General features: G+C 38.7%; 1 protein-coding gene across 4 annotated transcripts in view; it reads right to left on the bottom strand.

Annotated features, from left to right (window-relative positions):
• Nucleotides 1-122: 122 nt before the first annotated feature.
• The window catches only part of LOC127968945 (transient receptor potential cation channel subfamily M member 4), a 51,606-nt gene continuing 34,683 nt past the window's right edge, over nucleotides 123-17,045 (bottom strand). For 2 of the 4 annotated variants that reach the window (XM_052570442.1, XM_052570444.1), the window contains exons 14-28: nucleotides 15,815-15,944; nucleotides 15,576-15,721; nucleotides 15,388-15,500; nucleotides 9,745-9,852; nucleotides 9,607-9,656; nucleotides 9,255-9,496; nucleotides 9,016-9,131; nucleotides 8,713-8,845; nucleotides 5,384-5,558; nucleotides 4,755-4,920; nucleotides 4,482-4,663; nucleotides 4,257-4,389; nucleotides 3,657-3,729; nucleotides 3,475-3,568; nucleotides 123-1,736 (exon numbers count right to left, since the gene is read on the bottom strand). In XM_052570442.1, coding sequence (XP_052426402.1) covers nucleotides 1,708-1,736; nucleotides 3,475-3,568; nucleotides 3,657-3,729; nucleotides 4,257-4,389; nucleotides 4,482-4,663; nucleotides 4,755-4,920; nucleotides 5,384-5,558; nucleotides 8,713-8,845; nucleotides 9,016-9,131; nucleotides 9,255-9,496; nucleotides 9,607-9,656; nucleotides 9,745-9,852; nucleotides 15,388-15,500; nucleotides 15,576-15,721; nucleotides 15,815-15,944 — 1,890 coding nt within the window. In that variant the 3' untranslated portion in view covers nucleotides 123-1,707. The remainder of the gene's footprint in view (nucleotides 1,737-3,474; nucleotides 3,569-3,656; nucleotides 3,730-4,256; nucleotides 4,390-4,481; nucleotides 4,664-4,754; nucleotides 4,921-5,383; nucleotides 5,559-8,712; nucleotides 8,846-9,015; nucleotides 9,132-9,254; nucleotides 9,497-9,606; nucleotides 9,657-9,744; nucleotides 9,853-15,387; nucleotides 15,501-15,575; nucleotides 15,722-15,814; nucleotides 15,945-17,045) is intronic. The other 2 variants (XM_052570443.1, XM_052570445.1) reach the window with 1 other exon arrangement.

Here is a 17,045-nt window from a genome sequence, read left to right as displayed (position 1 = left end):
TAGGAAAACATACTCTAAAATCAAGATTGGATCTATTCATATATTTGTATATCTTGATTTCATGGGGTTGTCAAGGATCCTCAAGTATTCTGTGTGTGTTTAGATAGATAGACAGACAGACAGACAGATAATTTTGTCTTATTGGCCTGATGAGCAACAAAACAAGTCATGCAAATTAACAAAAGGATACATATTTTATACAGATACTTAAGAGTTGAAAAGATTTGATAGATTACATTTTCAAGAAGAACATTTCCAAAAGAGTCTGCATTGCTCTGTTCCTCTCATCACTAAATCATAATTCTTGGCTGTCACATAAGTAAAACCTATTGCCATTTTTTAAGGGACAAACTGTCCAACCCAAACATCCTGTTCCAATGTATAATACATTAACACAGGAAATTAGTGGGGTGCACAAGTCCAGAAAGACTAGATCCATAGGGATCTCTAGTTTTGGAGGGGTGAGAGTTGTGGAAGAAAGAACATGGTGAAGGATCTTTGTTGCCCTGAAATCTGAGATGCAAACTTGGCCACGGAGTCTATTTATCTCCTCCCTCTCTGCTGATTCTGTTCTGCTGATGCTGCCAAAACAGTACAATCCTTTAAATAGTTGCATCAGATGTTATGGTTTCAAAATGTATTTTTAAAGTGTGATATAAAAAATGATAATAATAAAATATTACAAATAAGACATTGAAGAACTTTTCACCTTGAAAATAGTCATCACAAAATCAAACATATAAATATCCAAATACAGAATAAAAAAAAGTCTCAAACAAAATCTAAGAACATAGTTACAGAATGCAATTAATTAAAGTATGAATCTTGAATCTTAAAATGTTTTTCTATATTTAAAATGTAAACAATAATTGCAGTATTCCAGTTCAATATTTCAGTGCAAAAAGCATTCAATTATAGATTTTTTGTTTGTGTGGTTTGTCAAATAATAAAAACATTAAAACATCCCTATTGAACATTAGACTTATTACATGTTCTGCAACACGTGTGTCAAGATAAGTGCCAAACTATATAAACAATAAATGGGAGTTGGTCATAGGTTTTTAGCTAAAAAATACAATACAAATACAAAAAAATGAAATACAAAGTATAAGTTACAATATGCTATATTGGTTCCCACTGCAGCTTTTAAAGGGATAGTCCACCAAAAATCATTAACTCACCAGTTGCTGGTCCCCATTGACTTCAGTAGTATTTTTTTCATGCTATGGAACTCTCTGTGGACCAGCAACTGTTCGTTTGTCAATAATCTTCAAAATTTCTTCTTTTATGTTCAGCAGAAGAAATTCATTCAACTTGAGCATGAGTAAATGTATGAAATCAGATCCTAAGAAAACGGTTACCCTGACCTTATAATGAAACCTAACGATAAAAGTAATCTATGAATGTAACATGACATAATTGACCTTCTAGTGTACAGTGAGTTCAAGGACAGTCTGTGCCCTGTTCTCTTCCCATGATCACATGGAAAACCAGGACAGGTCATTTGGGAGCACTAAACTTGTAAGAGCAGGATGAACCAAGAAAAGACCAGGATGAACAGTTTAAAAATGGAAACCAGAACAATACGGAGAGTTTTCTGACAGGTTTCACTAGCTCTCTGCAGCGTCTTGGTTCTTGTGTCCGTGAAAGTGAGATATGAAGACGAATACAGGAAAGTAGAATTTTTTTTTTTTTTTTTTTCATTTTTCATTTCTCGATGGAGGCTGAAATGACAGCTGATGACAAAAAGATGAAATATCAGTTTAGGCTGGAAATGAAAAATACACACACACACACACACACACACACACACACACACACACGCACACACACATATATATATCACTTCCCTACAGGTACGGTTTACTAACAAGGTGACAGTGCCAACTACTGGCCCAGCATACGTTAAACAGCACGTATTTTGGCCATTTTGGCAGATATCTGTAAATGCAAATTATTTTTAAAAAGGTTGTTGTGTACACGTGAAACCTTTTTAAAATGCACTTTTCAGTTTTTGACTATTTTTTCGTGTAAAAATAGCCTAAAGCTGTGGTTCAAAATGGGGCCCGTTCTTCATACATCTCTAACTCGGTTAGCTAGATTTGATTGTTGATGATTTAGCATGATAATGGATCATCTGGTTCTTTGAAGCACATCCTGGACTTGCTGTCATAGCAACAGGTCCAAAACCATTAACCTGCTCGGGAACAGGCTTATTTCATGAAAACAGCATTAGATCTCATATTTTTAATCAGAACTGATCATTAGAAAGAGTATCCTATAATAATTTTAAATAATAATAATTTAAATATGAATTTAAAGATAATATAATAATGTTGTGTAGTCCATAATAGCCTACTATAGACAGCCAGTTTTACTCAATGGAATTTGAATTTGTCATAAAATGATTACTTCATAATTGTATTCGAGTCTTACATACATTCTATACAGATAATGTAGTCGTGCATTAATATGAGTTATGAAGGCTATTATGGGAGTGGTTTGATGAAGCACAGGAGAAGCAGATAACATGATATTGACCCTAAAGAAACTTTATTAATGCTGTCACTTAACAAATCTGACCATATATAAAATTCAATGAATAGCCAATTACTACATTGAAATAAAAATGTAAAGTCTTTATTATTGTATAATATTATAAATTGTGAGTCAAAATAATTTTAAATCATGTAAAATAATAATAATAATAAAAACAGTGCACATTTCATTTATCTATTATAACATTTATTTAGTTTTGTTTGCTTGGTTTCTTTATAAAAGTCCAGAAATTTGTCAAGTTTTTCGCCAGGTGTCTTTTTTATTGTATGATGTCATGAGGTTGCCATCTTGCTGCCAGCCAATCGCTGCATTGCTGATCATGGTGTGGAGTATCGATACATAGCCCCTTTTAAACCAACCAATGAACACGCAATTATCTCAGATAACTCAGTCCAGTCATCCTAATCATCAACAACAGGTTGCGTTCGAAGAACCGAATTAGCCAGATCCTGATTAGAGTGATGATATCATCTTGGATGGGATATTTCATATCAGATGTAATAAGCGAAGTACGAAGAACGGGCCCCTGGTTGTTGACAAATTGTAGTTTACAACTAGTATATTTTTGTTGTTCTTTTTATAATTAAAAGCAATAATAATAATATCAACAGTTCAACTCATGAAAATATAATTGCAATTAAAATGTTTATGCAGACAGACAGCAATATAGATAGTTTTAATATAAAAAGTACTAAAAAAATATGAAATATTTTATATTTATCCTTGCATATAAAGTGACTACTAAAATCAGAGAACCATGAATATGCGAATATGCTCTTAAATGATAGAAATATTAATTTAGAATCTCAGGGGAACTTTCCTTCATTTATTTATTTATTTGAACCCTTCTCTTAAATGATCGCTTATTATTTTAGCATGAAAGAAACATCATGCTAAAATATATATGAGGGGTACCTTTGCGAGTCGGGTGTGATTTAGGGCTCTTCACTGTACTGCTCTGAGACAGAGCTTCCATAATCCACTGAAGAGAAGACGTACAGAACTCCATCTGAACACAGGGGAGCATTCATCTATCAACAACAGCTAGATATAGTTGATATGCAGCATATTACAGATATCACATCATGTGCCCTTACATCGGATTCTAGTGCTCGCAGTCTGCGGTCAACATCTCTGATCTCACCAACCTGTTTAATGATACCATCCACTCTGAAACACACATCACATCAACATTCTGCTTAAATCTGATGAACAACAATTTCTGATCACATTTTGATTTGATTTATCTGACTTTTTTCAGCAGGTAAAAAGGCTTTTACTTTTTCAACCCTCATTGTATCAGAATTTCAACTAACTTTAAGCCATATAAAATTACCATCTGCACCAAATAATAGTTGTTTTTTTTGTTGTAATCTTACTATGCTGCCCATGACTCAAGGAAAATGTGGCAAGGCCTAGCACACATCACAGACTACAAAGGCGGGATATTTGCAAACAGCTCTGTATCTCATCCCGACTAAGTCATGTTTTGAAACCCTGAACACTCTGCACTTTGCTCATAACACATTCGACTGATAATCATGGACAATTTAAACATTAGACTTTACAGTGACACATTTTCAATATTTACGGGCAAAATGAATGCTCCTGAGCATTAAACTGTCCCAGATAAATATTCAAATAATTCATCATTTAAGGAACATCAAATTCTTATTTCAGAAGGTTGATTGACTTACTTAGCAGTCATGCGCTTTAGCCTCTCAGAGTCAGTCCCTCTTTGTTTTTTGCTCTCGATAGTCAGAAAATTCTCCTTCTGGAAGGTCTCCCATTTCACCAGCTTGTTAGCATCTTTACCCTTTAACTGCAGTGCTATTATAAAATGCAAATGCACAATTTTTTACTTTACATCACATTTCATCTTCAACAAGTCTGCTTGAACTGCAGTTAATTTCTAACTTTACCAAATCGGTGGATTTTGGTGGATGGAACTTTGCGTAAGTTTCTTTTGATTAAGAGGTTGATGTGGGATAGGATGATGAACGGTGGAGCGAGTGTTGGACGGGAATGATACTCCACTATCAGATTATACCGCTGAAACTTCCAGTATGTGTCGCTGCGCTCCTGAACCTTAGAGAAGGTGTAGCTACAGAAACAAACACAAAGAGAATAGAAATACATGGATGGATGGATAATTTGATGGCTACATACAGCAGATGAATGACTAAAACAAATACCTGAATGTAGCGATGAGCAGGTTGACTAGAAGGATGTTGGTGACTAGCAGGAATACGACCAGCAAAATGACCACAAGCCAGTTGTGGCTGGTGTCTCTACATGGCTCTTTCCCTTCATTAATCAGTGTCAGATTATCTGTGCAGTCTCTATCCCAATTCTTTCCAGCTTAACACACACAGATACAATATCGTCAATGGATGTTAACAAAGTTGTGAAATATTATTAGTTGTAAATTTAAAGGAATAGTTCAGCCTAAAGTGGATAAGTATTCATCCTCAAGCCATCCAAGATATAGATGAATTTGTTTCTTCATCAAAACAGATTTGGAGAAGTTTAGCACTACTTGACTTGCTCACCAATGGATCCTCTGCAGAGAATGGGTGCCGTCAGAATTTAATTATTTAATTTCAAACATGCAGCTTTTTGCTTCACAAGATGTTAACTGATGGAATGGAGTAGTGTGGCTTATTTGTTAAATATTGTGATTTTTAATTTTTTTTTCAGTTGCTTGGACTCTCATCCCATTCACTGCAGTGGATCGATTGGATCCATTCTCCAAATCTATTTCAATGAAGAAAATTTTAATTTTAAGGTGAACTATTTCTGTGTAAATCAGAAGTGAACATACTGTCTATTTCTTCCACAGGAATCTGTCCAAATATATGCAAATATGGTCTGTACAAGACTCTTCGAAATGCTCTGTCAGGGCTTGGGTCGTATTGGTACAATAGAGCTTGATTGGCCACTCCATACGCACTCAGCCACACCGCCAGGAAGAATAAGAAGAAGAATGCATCCTTTATCTGTGGTTCATTCATAAGAAATAAAAAAAGGAGTGAGATGTGAAATGTCTCCAATTGTTACTTTAATTTTTGTTTAAATTTAATTTTAAGCATTTTTTATCTGTAAACAGTTGACACAATGGGATTTTAGTGGTGTAGAAGTCTTTAAGGTTTGGAGGGCTTTTAAAAGCATGAAATTAATCTTTATTTTTCAGGATGCTTTCCTGGGGAGGTCTTGATTTTATGGTAATGCATTGCATACATAACAGGGGTTAAAGCAAAAAAAAAAAAAAACCTGAGCTTGAACTTTTTTCTGGGGATGGGGCAGCACATGCAGTGACTGCGGCAACTTTAACATTTCAAAGGATACTATGGCAAAGTTATTGCTTTATTTATTCAAACTGATTTTCATTTTCATGAATATGTGGTTGACCTGAAGAATGAAAGCTGTTTCATACACTTGGAAAATTATGAGCTATATCACCACTTATCGACACTATGGGTGTGACAATCCATTTAACTCACCAGATGAGACAAAATACAGATACTTGGTTCAATAGAACATGACAATAATTTAATACTATTTTTAAAGAAATTTTCAATGACAAAATATTTGTCTTTTAATTACTAAAAGTTAAACAAAGCAGTTGTATTTAAAAATATTTTAACTAATCTATGGCTGTAACTAATGATTATTTTGGTAATCAAGTAATCTGATTATTTTAACAACTGAGTAATCTGATATTTTTTAGTAACAAAAACAGACCTAAGTGAAAACCAGGCTTTAGTATGACTATTTATATACAGGTCCTTCTCAAAAAATTAGCATATTGTGATAAAAGTTCATTATTTTCCGTAATGTAATGATAAAAATTAAACTTTCATATATTTTAGATTCATTGCACACCAACTGAAATAGTTCAGGTCTTTTATTGCTTTAATACTGATGATTTTGGCATACAGTTCATGAAAACCCAAGGTTCTCTAAACGAGCTATTAACCTAATCATCTGAATCAACTAATTAACTCTAAACACCTGCAAAAGATTCCTGAGGCTTTTAAAAACTCCCAGCCTGGTTCATTACTCAAAACCGCAATCATGGGTAAGACTGCCGACCTGACTGCTGTCCAGAAGGCCATCATTGACACCCTCAAGCGAGAGGGTAAGACACAGAAAGCAATTTCTGAATTAATAGGCTGTTCCCAGAGTGCTGTATCAAGGCACCTCAGTGGGAAGTCTGTGGGAAGGAAAAAGTGTGGCAAAAAACGCTGCACAACGAGAAGAGGTGACCGGATCCTGAGGAAGATGGAGAAGGACCGATTACAGACCTTGGGGGACCTGCGGAAGCAGTGGACTGAGTCTGGAGTAGAAACATCCAGAGCCACCGTGCACAGGCGTGTGCAGGAAATGGGCTACAGAGAAGCAGCACTGGACTGTTGCTCAGTGGTCCAAAGTACTTTTTTCGGATGAAAACAAATTTTGCATTTCATTCGGAAATCAAGATGCCAGAGTCTGGAGGAAGACTGGGGAGAAGGAAATGCCAAAATGCCTGAAGTCCAGTGTCAAGTACCCACAGTCAGTGATGGTCTGGGGTGCCATGTCGGCTGCTGGTGTTGGTCCACTGTGTTTTATCAAGGGCAGGGTCAATGCAGCTAGCTATCAGGAGATTTTGGAGCACTTCATGCTTCCATCTGCTGAAAAGCTTTACGGAGATGAAGATTTCGTTTTTCAGCACGACCTGCCACCTGCTCACAGTGCCAAAACCACTGGTAAATGGTTTACTGACCATGGTATTACTGTGCTCAATTGGCCTGCCAACTCTCCTGACCTGAACCCCATTGAGAATCTGTGGGATATTGTGAAGAGAAAGTTGAGAGACGCAAGACCAAACACTCTGGATGAGCTTAAGGCCGCTATCGAAGCATCCTGGGCCTCCATTGAAGCAGTCATTTCTGCAAAAGGATTCCCGACCAAGTATTGAGTGCATAACTGAACATAATTATTTGAAGGTTGACTTTTTTTGTATTAAAAACACTTTTCTTTTATTGGTCGGATGAAATACGCACATTTTTTGAGATAGGAATTTTGGGTTTTCATGAGCTGCATGCCAAAATCATCAGTATTAAAACAATAAAAGACCTGAAATATTTAAGTTGGTGTGCAATGAATCTAAAATATATGAAAGTTTAATTTTTATCATTACATTATGGAAAATAATGAACTTTTATCACAATATGCTAATTTTTTTAGAAGGACCTGTATAAACCAACGATGATGCAATAATAGTTGGCTCATGATTGCATTGAACAACACATTTAAAATAATGGAATATGCCTATAAATAATATGAACATAACCAACTTAAGCACATTATGTATTAAAACACTCGCAGAAGGCGCCAACGGCCTGATGACATTTCACTGTACAGCGTGATTAAACGATTTTTGGCCACATGCAGAATTGTGATGTACAATACATATGTACCTAAATGGCATATTTAGACATATGTTGGTGTATTATCCTGTGTTGGCAAAGATTTATGAATTATTTACGTTACAAATTTAATGAGATAATGCACACTGTTGTTCAAGATGAATGTTAATTCACATTCACAGCATATACAGCATATACAGAGAAGTTACCATTAATAGATCATGTGTGAACAGGACATTTAAAAAATCCCGGTAAATGTGTTCTGGCAATCACATCGTTCTTATGGAGATGACATGTTTAATCAGAGCTCTTTACAAAGCTCCACTGCTTCATAATTAGCTTTTCTATGTAAATACGTGCTAGATGGACATCACTGGCCTTTGCGCCTCACAGCTTTTTGTTGTGCTTCTCCATTCATCAGGGCTGCGACTCCGCAGTTGGATACTACATGCGTCTCGTGTTTATAAGAGCAAAACATTCTGATTGGCTAGTAATGTTAGATTGGTTGAGAGTGAAAGCTGCTCCTCTCTTACCATTGTTAGGTGAACTCAGGAACTCAAAAGTGATACTCAACAAGACTTTTTTTTTTTTTAATGTATGATTCTTTTTTTTGCAGCCAAATGCTGCACGCCGGAAATCCGTCACGGTGCCGGAGAACTTTAAGCACTGTACATAATGATTTTTGCTGGATGGCATCTATAGAGCTTAATTATCACTTTGATCGGCTCTCTGATTGTCTCACCATTTTGCCAAGTATGATGATTTTGGGACCCAGCTGTCTGTGAATGGCAAAAATATGGATGAGTCGGAGCGTGAAGACCATGTAGTCCATACACAGTATACCGCGTCCCATGTTGAATGAAAAACGGAACATCCTAAAACAGGCATAAAAGTAGGAAAGAATATAGTTTTAGCATCATTACTCCAGTCTTCAGTGTCAGGTGATCCTTCAGAAATCATTCTAATACACTGATTTGCTGCTCACAACATATTTCTTATTAAAATTTAGCGTTGCTAAATATTTTAGTGGACTGTCAAGCATTACCTGCAGCACAATCCAGCAATAAAGAGGGAAATGGCAAGAACATCAAACTTATTCCAAACATCCTGAATATACAGCATCAACCTCTGACAAAACTTCTTATTCCCCACAATGAATGTCTGGGAATGAAAGAGAACCAAAAAAATAATCATTATACTTGAATTAAAATTATTTCATTGCATCACTTGTTTGATATATTGTACAGGAAAACCAGGAAGTAATTTGAGAAATGCAGCATCTACCTCTCGAATCTCCTCGCAGACGATCGTGAACACCCAGAAATACAGCACATACTCAGAAGCAGCAGGGCCTTCAGGCGGAGGCTGCTTGAAGTCGACCAATAGCACGTAGGCGTACAGAAACAGGAAGAGGAAGTACGTCACAACGTTGCCAATGAATGAAGTGACAGGGGCGTACCAGAACTGCTTCCACCGGGAAACCCAAAATGGGATCTTCTTGGATCGGAAACTTGTAGCAGTACCTGCTTACAGGAAGGAGTTAACAGGGAAGCCAATAAGAAAGACCTATTTTGGCCAACCAGATCAAGAACTGGAAACAAAATCAGTCCAGTGGGTTTTAAAATAAAAAACATACCTTTTGTTGGACGCCTGATGTTATTTGAGTCCTCGTGATCGCCTTCACTGCTAAATATTTTAAGAAGATAATGGATAAAGACATGTTTGTCTACAGAGATCTTATATTAATGCACGTATCATATAAAACCCAATTTACTGGTGTTTGATGTCAGCGAAGGAGAAAACAGTCTCTCCGTAATTACAGTCTGTTGCTGAAGGTGGAGGTGCCATCACTGATTTAACTTCTTCTGCATTCTCTTCTTTTCTGTAAAGAAGATATCACAGTCATTCTTACTAAGCAGTGTATTTTCAAAGTGTAATATATTAAATTACATTTTGTATAAATGGAAATACTAGTTCATAATTTCACTTTTAGTTAATGGTTCTGTTAAGCTATTAAGACATTTTCCATGTGCTACTTTTTTTTGGTAATTAAGTCAGTTTATTTCTTACTGTACTTTTCAGGTCTTGTTGACCCAGATGAGGGTTAAAAACCATTTTGATTGTTTTTTTTTTTAAAGTTTCATTTTGTATGTTCAAAATGTCTTCCCACAACACAGCAAAAACAGTTCAAAAAAAGTAGTGATCAACCGATATAGATTTTTAATAATCGATACCGATACCAATTATTTGCATGTTTATGTGCCTGATAACTGATGTGCAGAACCGATATTTATTAACTGTTATAAAGTAAATAAATGACAGGGTGAAAAAAAGAAGATACTTCACTTTGGTTTTTCCTCTTTTCGGTCATCAACTTTTTTTTTTAAGTGTTGAAAATTAGTATTTCATGTTAAACTTAATCTGTATATTACAATAAAAACATTTTATTTATAAAAAGCATCAACAGCAATGTAGGAATGTTCCCTTGAACAGTAAAGAAACCAACACCCCATGCCACAGTTCGGAACGATTCCCCATCGAGCCATTAGTGCGTCATAAAACACAGTCATGGTGCCGAAATGGCTAAAGGAGATGTCACCCCCCTTTCCCTTTTTGTGCCGGTCTAATCTCATACCAGCGATGCCAGGAGAGCAGGAAAAGTTTTCTCCTTGTTTCCCAACCTTAAGACCAAATGGCCAAGAAACCTTGTGGTGACCCCAATGCATAAATCCCCAGCCTTATCAGAAAACGAAGGATGCTAAGGCATTCCTATGGCCCAGGATCACCAAAAACCTTAAACCAGGGAACACCTCCTTTCTGCAGCTGTAAATTCCAGAGACTTTGTCTCCAAAACCAATAGACTGAAATTTAACCCACTTGTGGTTTAATACAAACAACGGTCTAAAAATTGTTTCCAATAAGCTGAATTGATTACCAGTATGTTTTATATAACCTGTGGAATTCTTTCTGTGTGTTTAACTTTTATTACAGCCTATTCGTAGGGTTTTCTACCTCAGTTATAGGAACTAATCACCAGAAGTTGCCTCATAGATGTGTATTCTCTGTATTATGCATGCTTTATAGTACTCAAGTTAATTTTGTGTGTTAAACACTTATCACGGCTAAATCCTTATTTACTTCCACTTCAACTATGGGAAGTATTATGTGTTTTGGTACCTACTTGATGGGTAAATGATTTCTAGAATTTTGATATAAAGTAGATGTGTATAGGATGCACCATATTTAAACTATTAAGTTTGCTTATTAAAGCGTTTAAACTAAACTCTCAGGAGTTTGGACACACGCGATCACGTGGACATTACGCATATTGCATGCAAGAACCGGAGAACAGGGCGTAGGTCCCACCCAAGACAATATCTGATTGGCTGTCGCATTAAGAAGGACGGGTCAGATGGACACACTTATAACCCAATGACAAGCAGCTATGCCTTGCTTTTTACCATGATTTTTGCCCTGCTGTTGCAGTGACTTGGTTAGTAAACCTTTAACCATTCCTTCCTGAATACTACTTGACCTTCATGAATCATGCAGCACGACAAGCACACAAGATCCCTTGTTTATTTTGAACACCCTTTCCCTCTGGACACATTTATTCCGTTCTGGCTATTTTATTTCAATAAAACCCTCTCAGAGGCCTGGCGTTACACCCACTGTGTCTTCCATTTGTTCCACTCGCCACAAAGGTTAAACAGGCCATTATGCTACATGCAAAAAAGTTAAGCATAGTGATAATGTAAGGAAAGATGCAAGGAAATATCTCAGGTTACGAATGTAACCATGGTTCCCTGAGTAGGGAACAAGAAACTGCGTCCTCTAGGGGCCGCTATGGGGAACACCTCGGCATGACCCATATCTTAAGCCTACATTGAAAAAACACCAACTAGTTGTCCGGCTACAGCCTCTGAAGTCACTACCATTGCGACCATAAACAGGCACTGGGAGAACACGTCATTCCCTTCTTCATCTGAAGCTTGCATCCGAAGCATGGCAGGGAGCTAGAGGATGCAGTGTCTTGTTTTCTACTCAGGGAACCATGGTTACATGCTTAACCTGATACGTTCCCTTTCAAGGGAACTTCGAACTGCGTCCTCTAGGGGCCGCTATGGGGAACAGTACACCCAAGCCGCCATGCTGAGGGGAGTATAGGCCAGAATCATAGAGAGCACTAAGTACCAACTCTACCATTTCACTTGGAATCAGGAAAGATTCCTTAAAAGGGATATGGCTAAGAACCTAGCATTTTCTACCAAGTCTTGTCTGTCACACAGGGGCTACCGATAGCTAACGCATAAGCTTGCTGAAAGAACTGTCTGAACAGTTCTCTAGTAGCAACACCCTGTTTAGATCGGTATCCGCGGATACATAGGTGGAGTGGCACCCAAAATGAATGGGGCTTTTACCAACTCATGAAAGGCCACGAAGCAACCGCGTAAAGCCCTCACCATATAGGATTTTAGAAAGAATGCAGAATACTAGCGTGCAAACTTAACACATAGTGGATTTCAGTTCAAATACTTCACGTGCACACTTACCATAGCGTAGATTTTAAAATACTGTTCTAAGGAGGGGCTCTCGTTGCACTCTGATAGAGCAGCTCATAGATGGAATAGTGCATCTCAAAACAGTATGTTTGAGAGTCATCAACTCGATCTATGGAAACAATACTGCAGCACTCTGGGGAAAAAAAACTGAGAACTCAGTCTCATATGAGAGGAGAACTCCGAGCTCAGAGTAGCGTGCTCATAGGCGTCCCTTAAGGGGAGCGCTGCTAAACTACCACGAGAATCACCCAAATAGTCCCTCATGTTGAGGGAAGCAATGCGTGAATTCTATAAATAAATTCACTCTAGCTGAATGGAGCCCAAGGAACCAAGGTCTAATCATCTCAAGAAAGGGAAGGAGGTGGAGCATGTAACCCTTACCATACAGCAGTGGTTCCCAACCTTTTTCAACTCGCGGCCCACACAACCAAACACTTTTTTTGGCGCGACCCACTGCAAAAAAATTAACTGACCCAGCTATTGTTGGGTTAATAACTTAGTACTCAGGAGCTAGATTGTTAACTGTTTTTATTGAATGAACTGGCAATGAACAGAAAATAACTTGGGCTGGCACGGCTTGGCACAACTGCTGTTGTTCTGTCACATATGCAGCAAAAATATCTAAGATAAATTGGCGGTTTATTCTTAAACCAATTAGCGAGCTTGAATAGTGGAAGCATAGTTACAGTTTAATATTTATTTTTTGCTATGTAATTTTAAATATATGAAATGATGTTATTATGTTATGACTTAGACATTTTTACATATATTAACAATATTAGTATTTCTTTTAATTGTAATTGATGGCCCACCTGCAATACCACCGCGAACCACTGGGGCCGCGGCCTACAGGTTGAAAACCACTGCAGTACAGGATTTCAGAAATTGCGCAGAGATTTGCGTGCACACTTACCACTTATGTGGATTTTAGAAAGTGTGCAAAGTGTTCACATGCACACTGACCATCATGTGGTTTTGAAAAAGTACACAAAGCTTGGCGTGTGTACCTAAAGGTTCCTAAGCATCGCAGAGGTGCTGAATCGCATGGGAGAGGCAAGCTAAATTTTACAAACCTCGGGCAAGGGGCGCATCACCTGAGGCAGCATATACAAGAAGACTTCTGTAACTGCCACCTCCACTTCCCGCTAGATGCGACAGCACCATTGCCTCATAGATGTGGCCAGGAGACCCCTCAGGGTGAACTGGCCAGACATTAATGAAATTCCCTGCAGTGCTGTGCCAGGCCTGATGATCAAGGAGGCTCCCTCAGAAGCCTGTGATCTCAGCCACCTAATACCGGAACATGAAGCCAGATAGCTGGTGCTGACGAGTGTTTAGTAAACACTGTAAATGACCACTGCAAAGGAAATTCACAGAGTTTATTAGTAGACACATAACCACCAGCAATTTAATACACATAAGTATATACAGAGAGCTTTACATACTCACCCACCCTCCTGCGCTGGAGCCCCGCTCAAGGGGCACCTCTTTTTAGTCCGGACCTTCAATAAGGTGGTTGCTATGAACATAAACCAGCTCAAAACATTATAGGTCCAGCATAGGAGACTGTTATGCGAGAGGTTTCCACCTAACCTCAATCAGGTGGAGAACTGGTGGTTACAGGGGAATTAGGAAGGGGAGGATAAAAGCAGAAGGGAACGAGTAGATTCCTCTGTATCACTCTGAATAGGAAGAGAACGCTACCTTATCTGGATCATATCCCTTAGGTTTTGCTTACCTCCTCATGACCCATGATTCCTCTTACCACTGCCCACAGGTGGGGGAGGAGCGCGAGTCACGACTCTAGCCTTCTGTCCCCGTCTTTGATCCTCAGATCGAGACAGGCCAGGACCCCTATGTTGTTCGGCTAAGACCTGGACCTTCGTGGAATGAAGAATCTGAAAGCAGCAGAGGACGCCTTCGCCTCCCTGAACTTCTCGATCACCATCTCAACGGATATACCGAAAAGCTCAGAAGCATTCTTCCCAATGTCATCCACAGACATCTCTCCACTGCCACTAGGGCCGCCATAGTCCCGCCCATGGTGGAGGCAGCCTGCTTTTGTTAGCATGGAGAGAGCTCCGCGGTGCGGCGCAGCTACCTGATCAGGAGAAAGGCCCTTGCCTCCATCCAAGTCTCTTAGCAGATCATCCTGATATGCTTAAAGCAACACCATTGTGTGTAACAAAGCCACAGCCTGATCTGCTGCTGCGTATGCCTTGCCATTTAAGCCAGATTAATTTCTGAAGGGGCTATAGATGGCAAGAAGGGAGATTAAGAGAGGATATTCTCACGTATTCTCATGAGCTCATTCTCCTCCGTGCCTCAGCAGCGGTGGATTCTGAACCGCGGGAAGCAGATGGCTGCATTTTTTTGTTTTTTTTCAGAAGAGAGGTGAACGAGAGCTGAGCTTTTTTCCTTGAAAAAATGCTCACAATGCACACAGATTTGCCTCAAAGACATGACATTGCGTGCTCTTCACCCAAACAAATGCCGCAAAGATCGCATGTGTCAACGGGTGTCAAATAACACCAACACAGATGCACACATTGTCTAAATGCTAATAGTCGCCATGATATACAGAGAGAGATTGCTCTTACCAGTTCTTACAGATGCATGCTTCAAACAGAACAGTTAGTGAAGACGAGAAGAGAATGACATGTTCTCCTCGTGCCTGTTTATGGTCGCGCCAGTAGTGACGTCAGAGGCTGTTGACGGCCAACTAGTTGGTGTTTTTTCAATGTATGCCAAGACACTGGTCACAATGAGATGTTCCCCATAGCGACCCCTAGAGGACGCAGTACGAAGTTCCCTTGAAAGGGAACTGAGGAAATTGGCACTACTTATGTACTGACTTGAACTTGATGAGGTTTGTGTAGACGAGAGGAGGAATGATCATCGTTAGCGCGAGTTTCCAGAGCTCTGTTCCTCTTTCCATGTCACCCCACCAGATCTGAGACAGCAGGGACTAAAAAAGAGACTGTTTAAGAAAAACACTCACCTTATTTCAAATGAAACAATGAATATCTGCATGCCAACAGACCTGTACTCCATCGTGGCTGAAGAAATAACGGGCATCAGCAGCCATGGCCATCTTCAGACAGGTGGCATCACCCCACAGATTTGATTTGCGGATCAGTAGCTTGTAGGAATAACTTGCTTTGGTTTGGTAGCAAGTGCCGAACACATCTGTCAAAACAATTGCAGTGGAAGAAAAGCTTAAACCTTCTTTTACCACTGGTTTTATAAGATACCAAAGGCAAAGGCTATCACACTTCCTACCATGAGCCATAAACTCAAACTTTGTGGCCAACTCCTTCATGGGGAGCTTAGCGTCTGTCTCAGTCTCCAGTTTAGACAGCTCCCTCAGTATTTTGCATCCTCCCAGAGCCGTCAGAACAGACTCACCACACTGAGAGAGAAAAGCAGCACAGATGAGCGGGATGCTGTGAGAACATCTCTATCTAAGAACAGATTATCTAAAATATCACAATAAACTCATCATGATAAAGGTACCAAAAGGGCTGTTTTCATGTGTTTGTGTGTGTGTGTGTTTGTTTGATAGAGATGCAATACAGCACTTTTAAATATTAAAATTCTAAAGAACCTTTTCCACTATTACAAACGTTCTCCACAGTGGAAAAAGGTTGTATAAATGTTAAGGGTTCTTCATGAATATATATATATATATATCATTTTACACATTTCACACTAGTGGATCATAACCGGGTTGTAAGTGCTGCTTCAAAATGCCAAAAGAAGAAACAGGAGCTAGAGATAAAAAAATAGAGAGTAGGCAATTTATTGAAAACTGCATTTAAAGTCAAACAGACTGTTCATCAGCTGATCAAAAGTTTAAGACCATAGCCATAAAAAGGTAAAATCTGCACAAAAATATGGTTTTCATGTCATTGTTTTTCAAGCAGTCATACTGTCAAGATCTCCTGATAGCAAAGGCAAAAAGGCTTTCTCTTTTTGAACGTGGCAGGATTGTTGAGCTGCACAAGCAAGGTCTCACACAATGCGCCATCGCTGCCGAGGTTGGATGCAGTAAGACAGTCATTTTACATTTCTTAAAAAATCCTGAGAGTTATGGGACAAAAACGTCAAGTGGTAGACACAAAAAGATTTTACCTGCACTGTGCCGCAGGATCCGACGGGTTGTCCATGAAGACACAGGTCGATCCTCAACCCAAATTAAAGCCCTTACTGATGCTGACTGCAGCCCAAGAACCATAAGACGTCATATGCTAGAGAAGGGCTTCAAGAACTCCTTCCACGACACAAACTTGCCCATTTGGAATTTGCAAGGGAGCACCAGAGGTGGGTAGTAACGAGTTACATTTACTTCGTTACATTTACTTGAGTAATTTTTCGGGGTAACGAATACTTTTCGGAGTATATTTAAAGATGGGTACTTTATACTCTTACTTGAGTACATTTTTTGGGAAAAATCTGTACTTTTACTTCGTTACTGTGGGCGACGCCCCTCTCGTTACTTTATCTTAATGCA

Source organism: Carassius gibelio, chromosome B12, assembly GCF_023724105.1.
Source record: "Carassius gibelio isolate Cgi1373 ecotype wild population from Czech Republic chromosome B12, carGib1.2-hapl.c, whole genome shotgun sequence".
Classification (NCBI taxonomy): domain Eukaryota; kingdom Metazoa; phylum Chordata; class Actinopteri; order Cypriniformes; family Cyprinidae; genus Carassius; species Carassius gibelio.
Note: the sequence above shows the minus strand (reverse complement) of the source record. Positions and strands in the feature narration are given on the sequence as shown.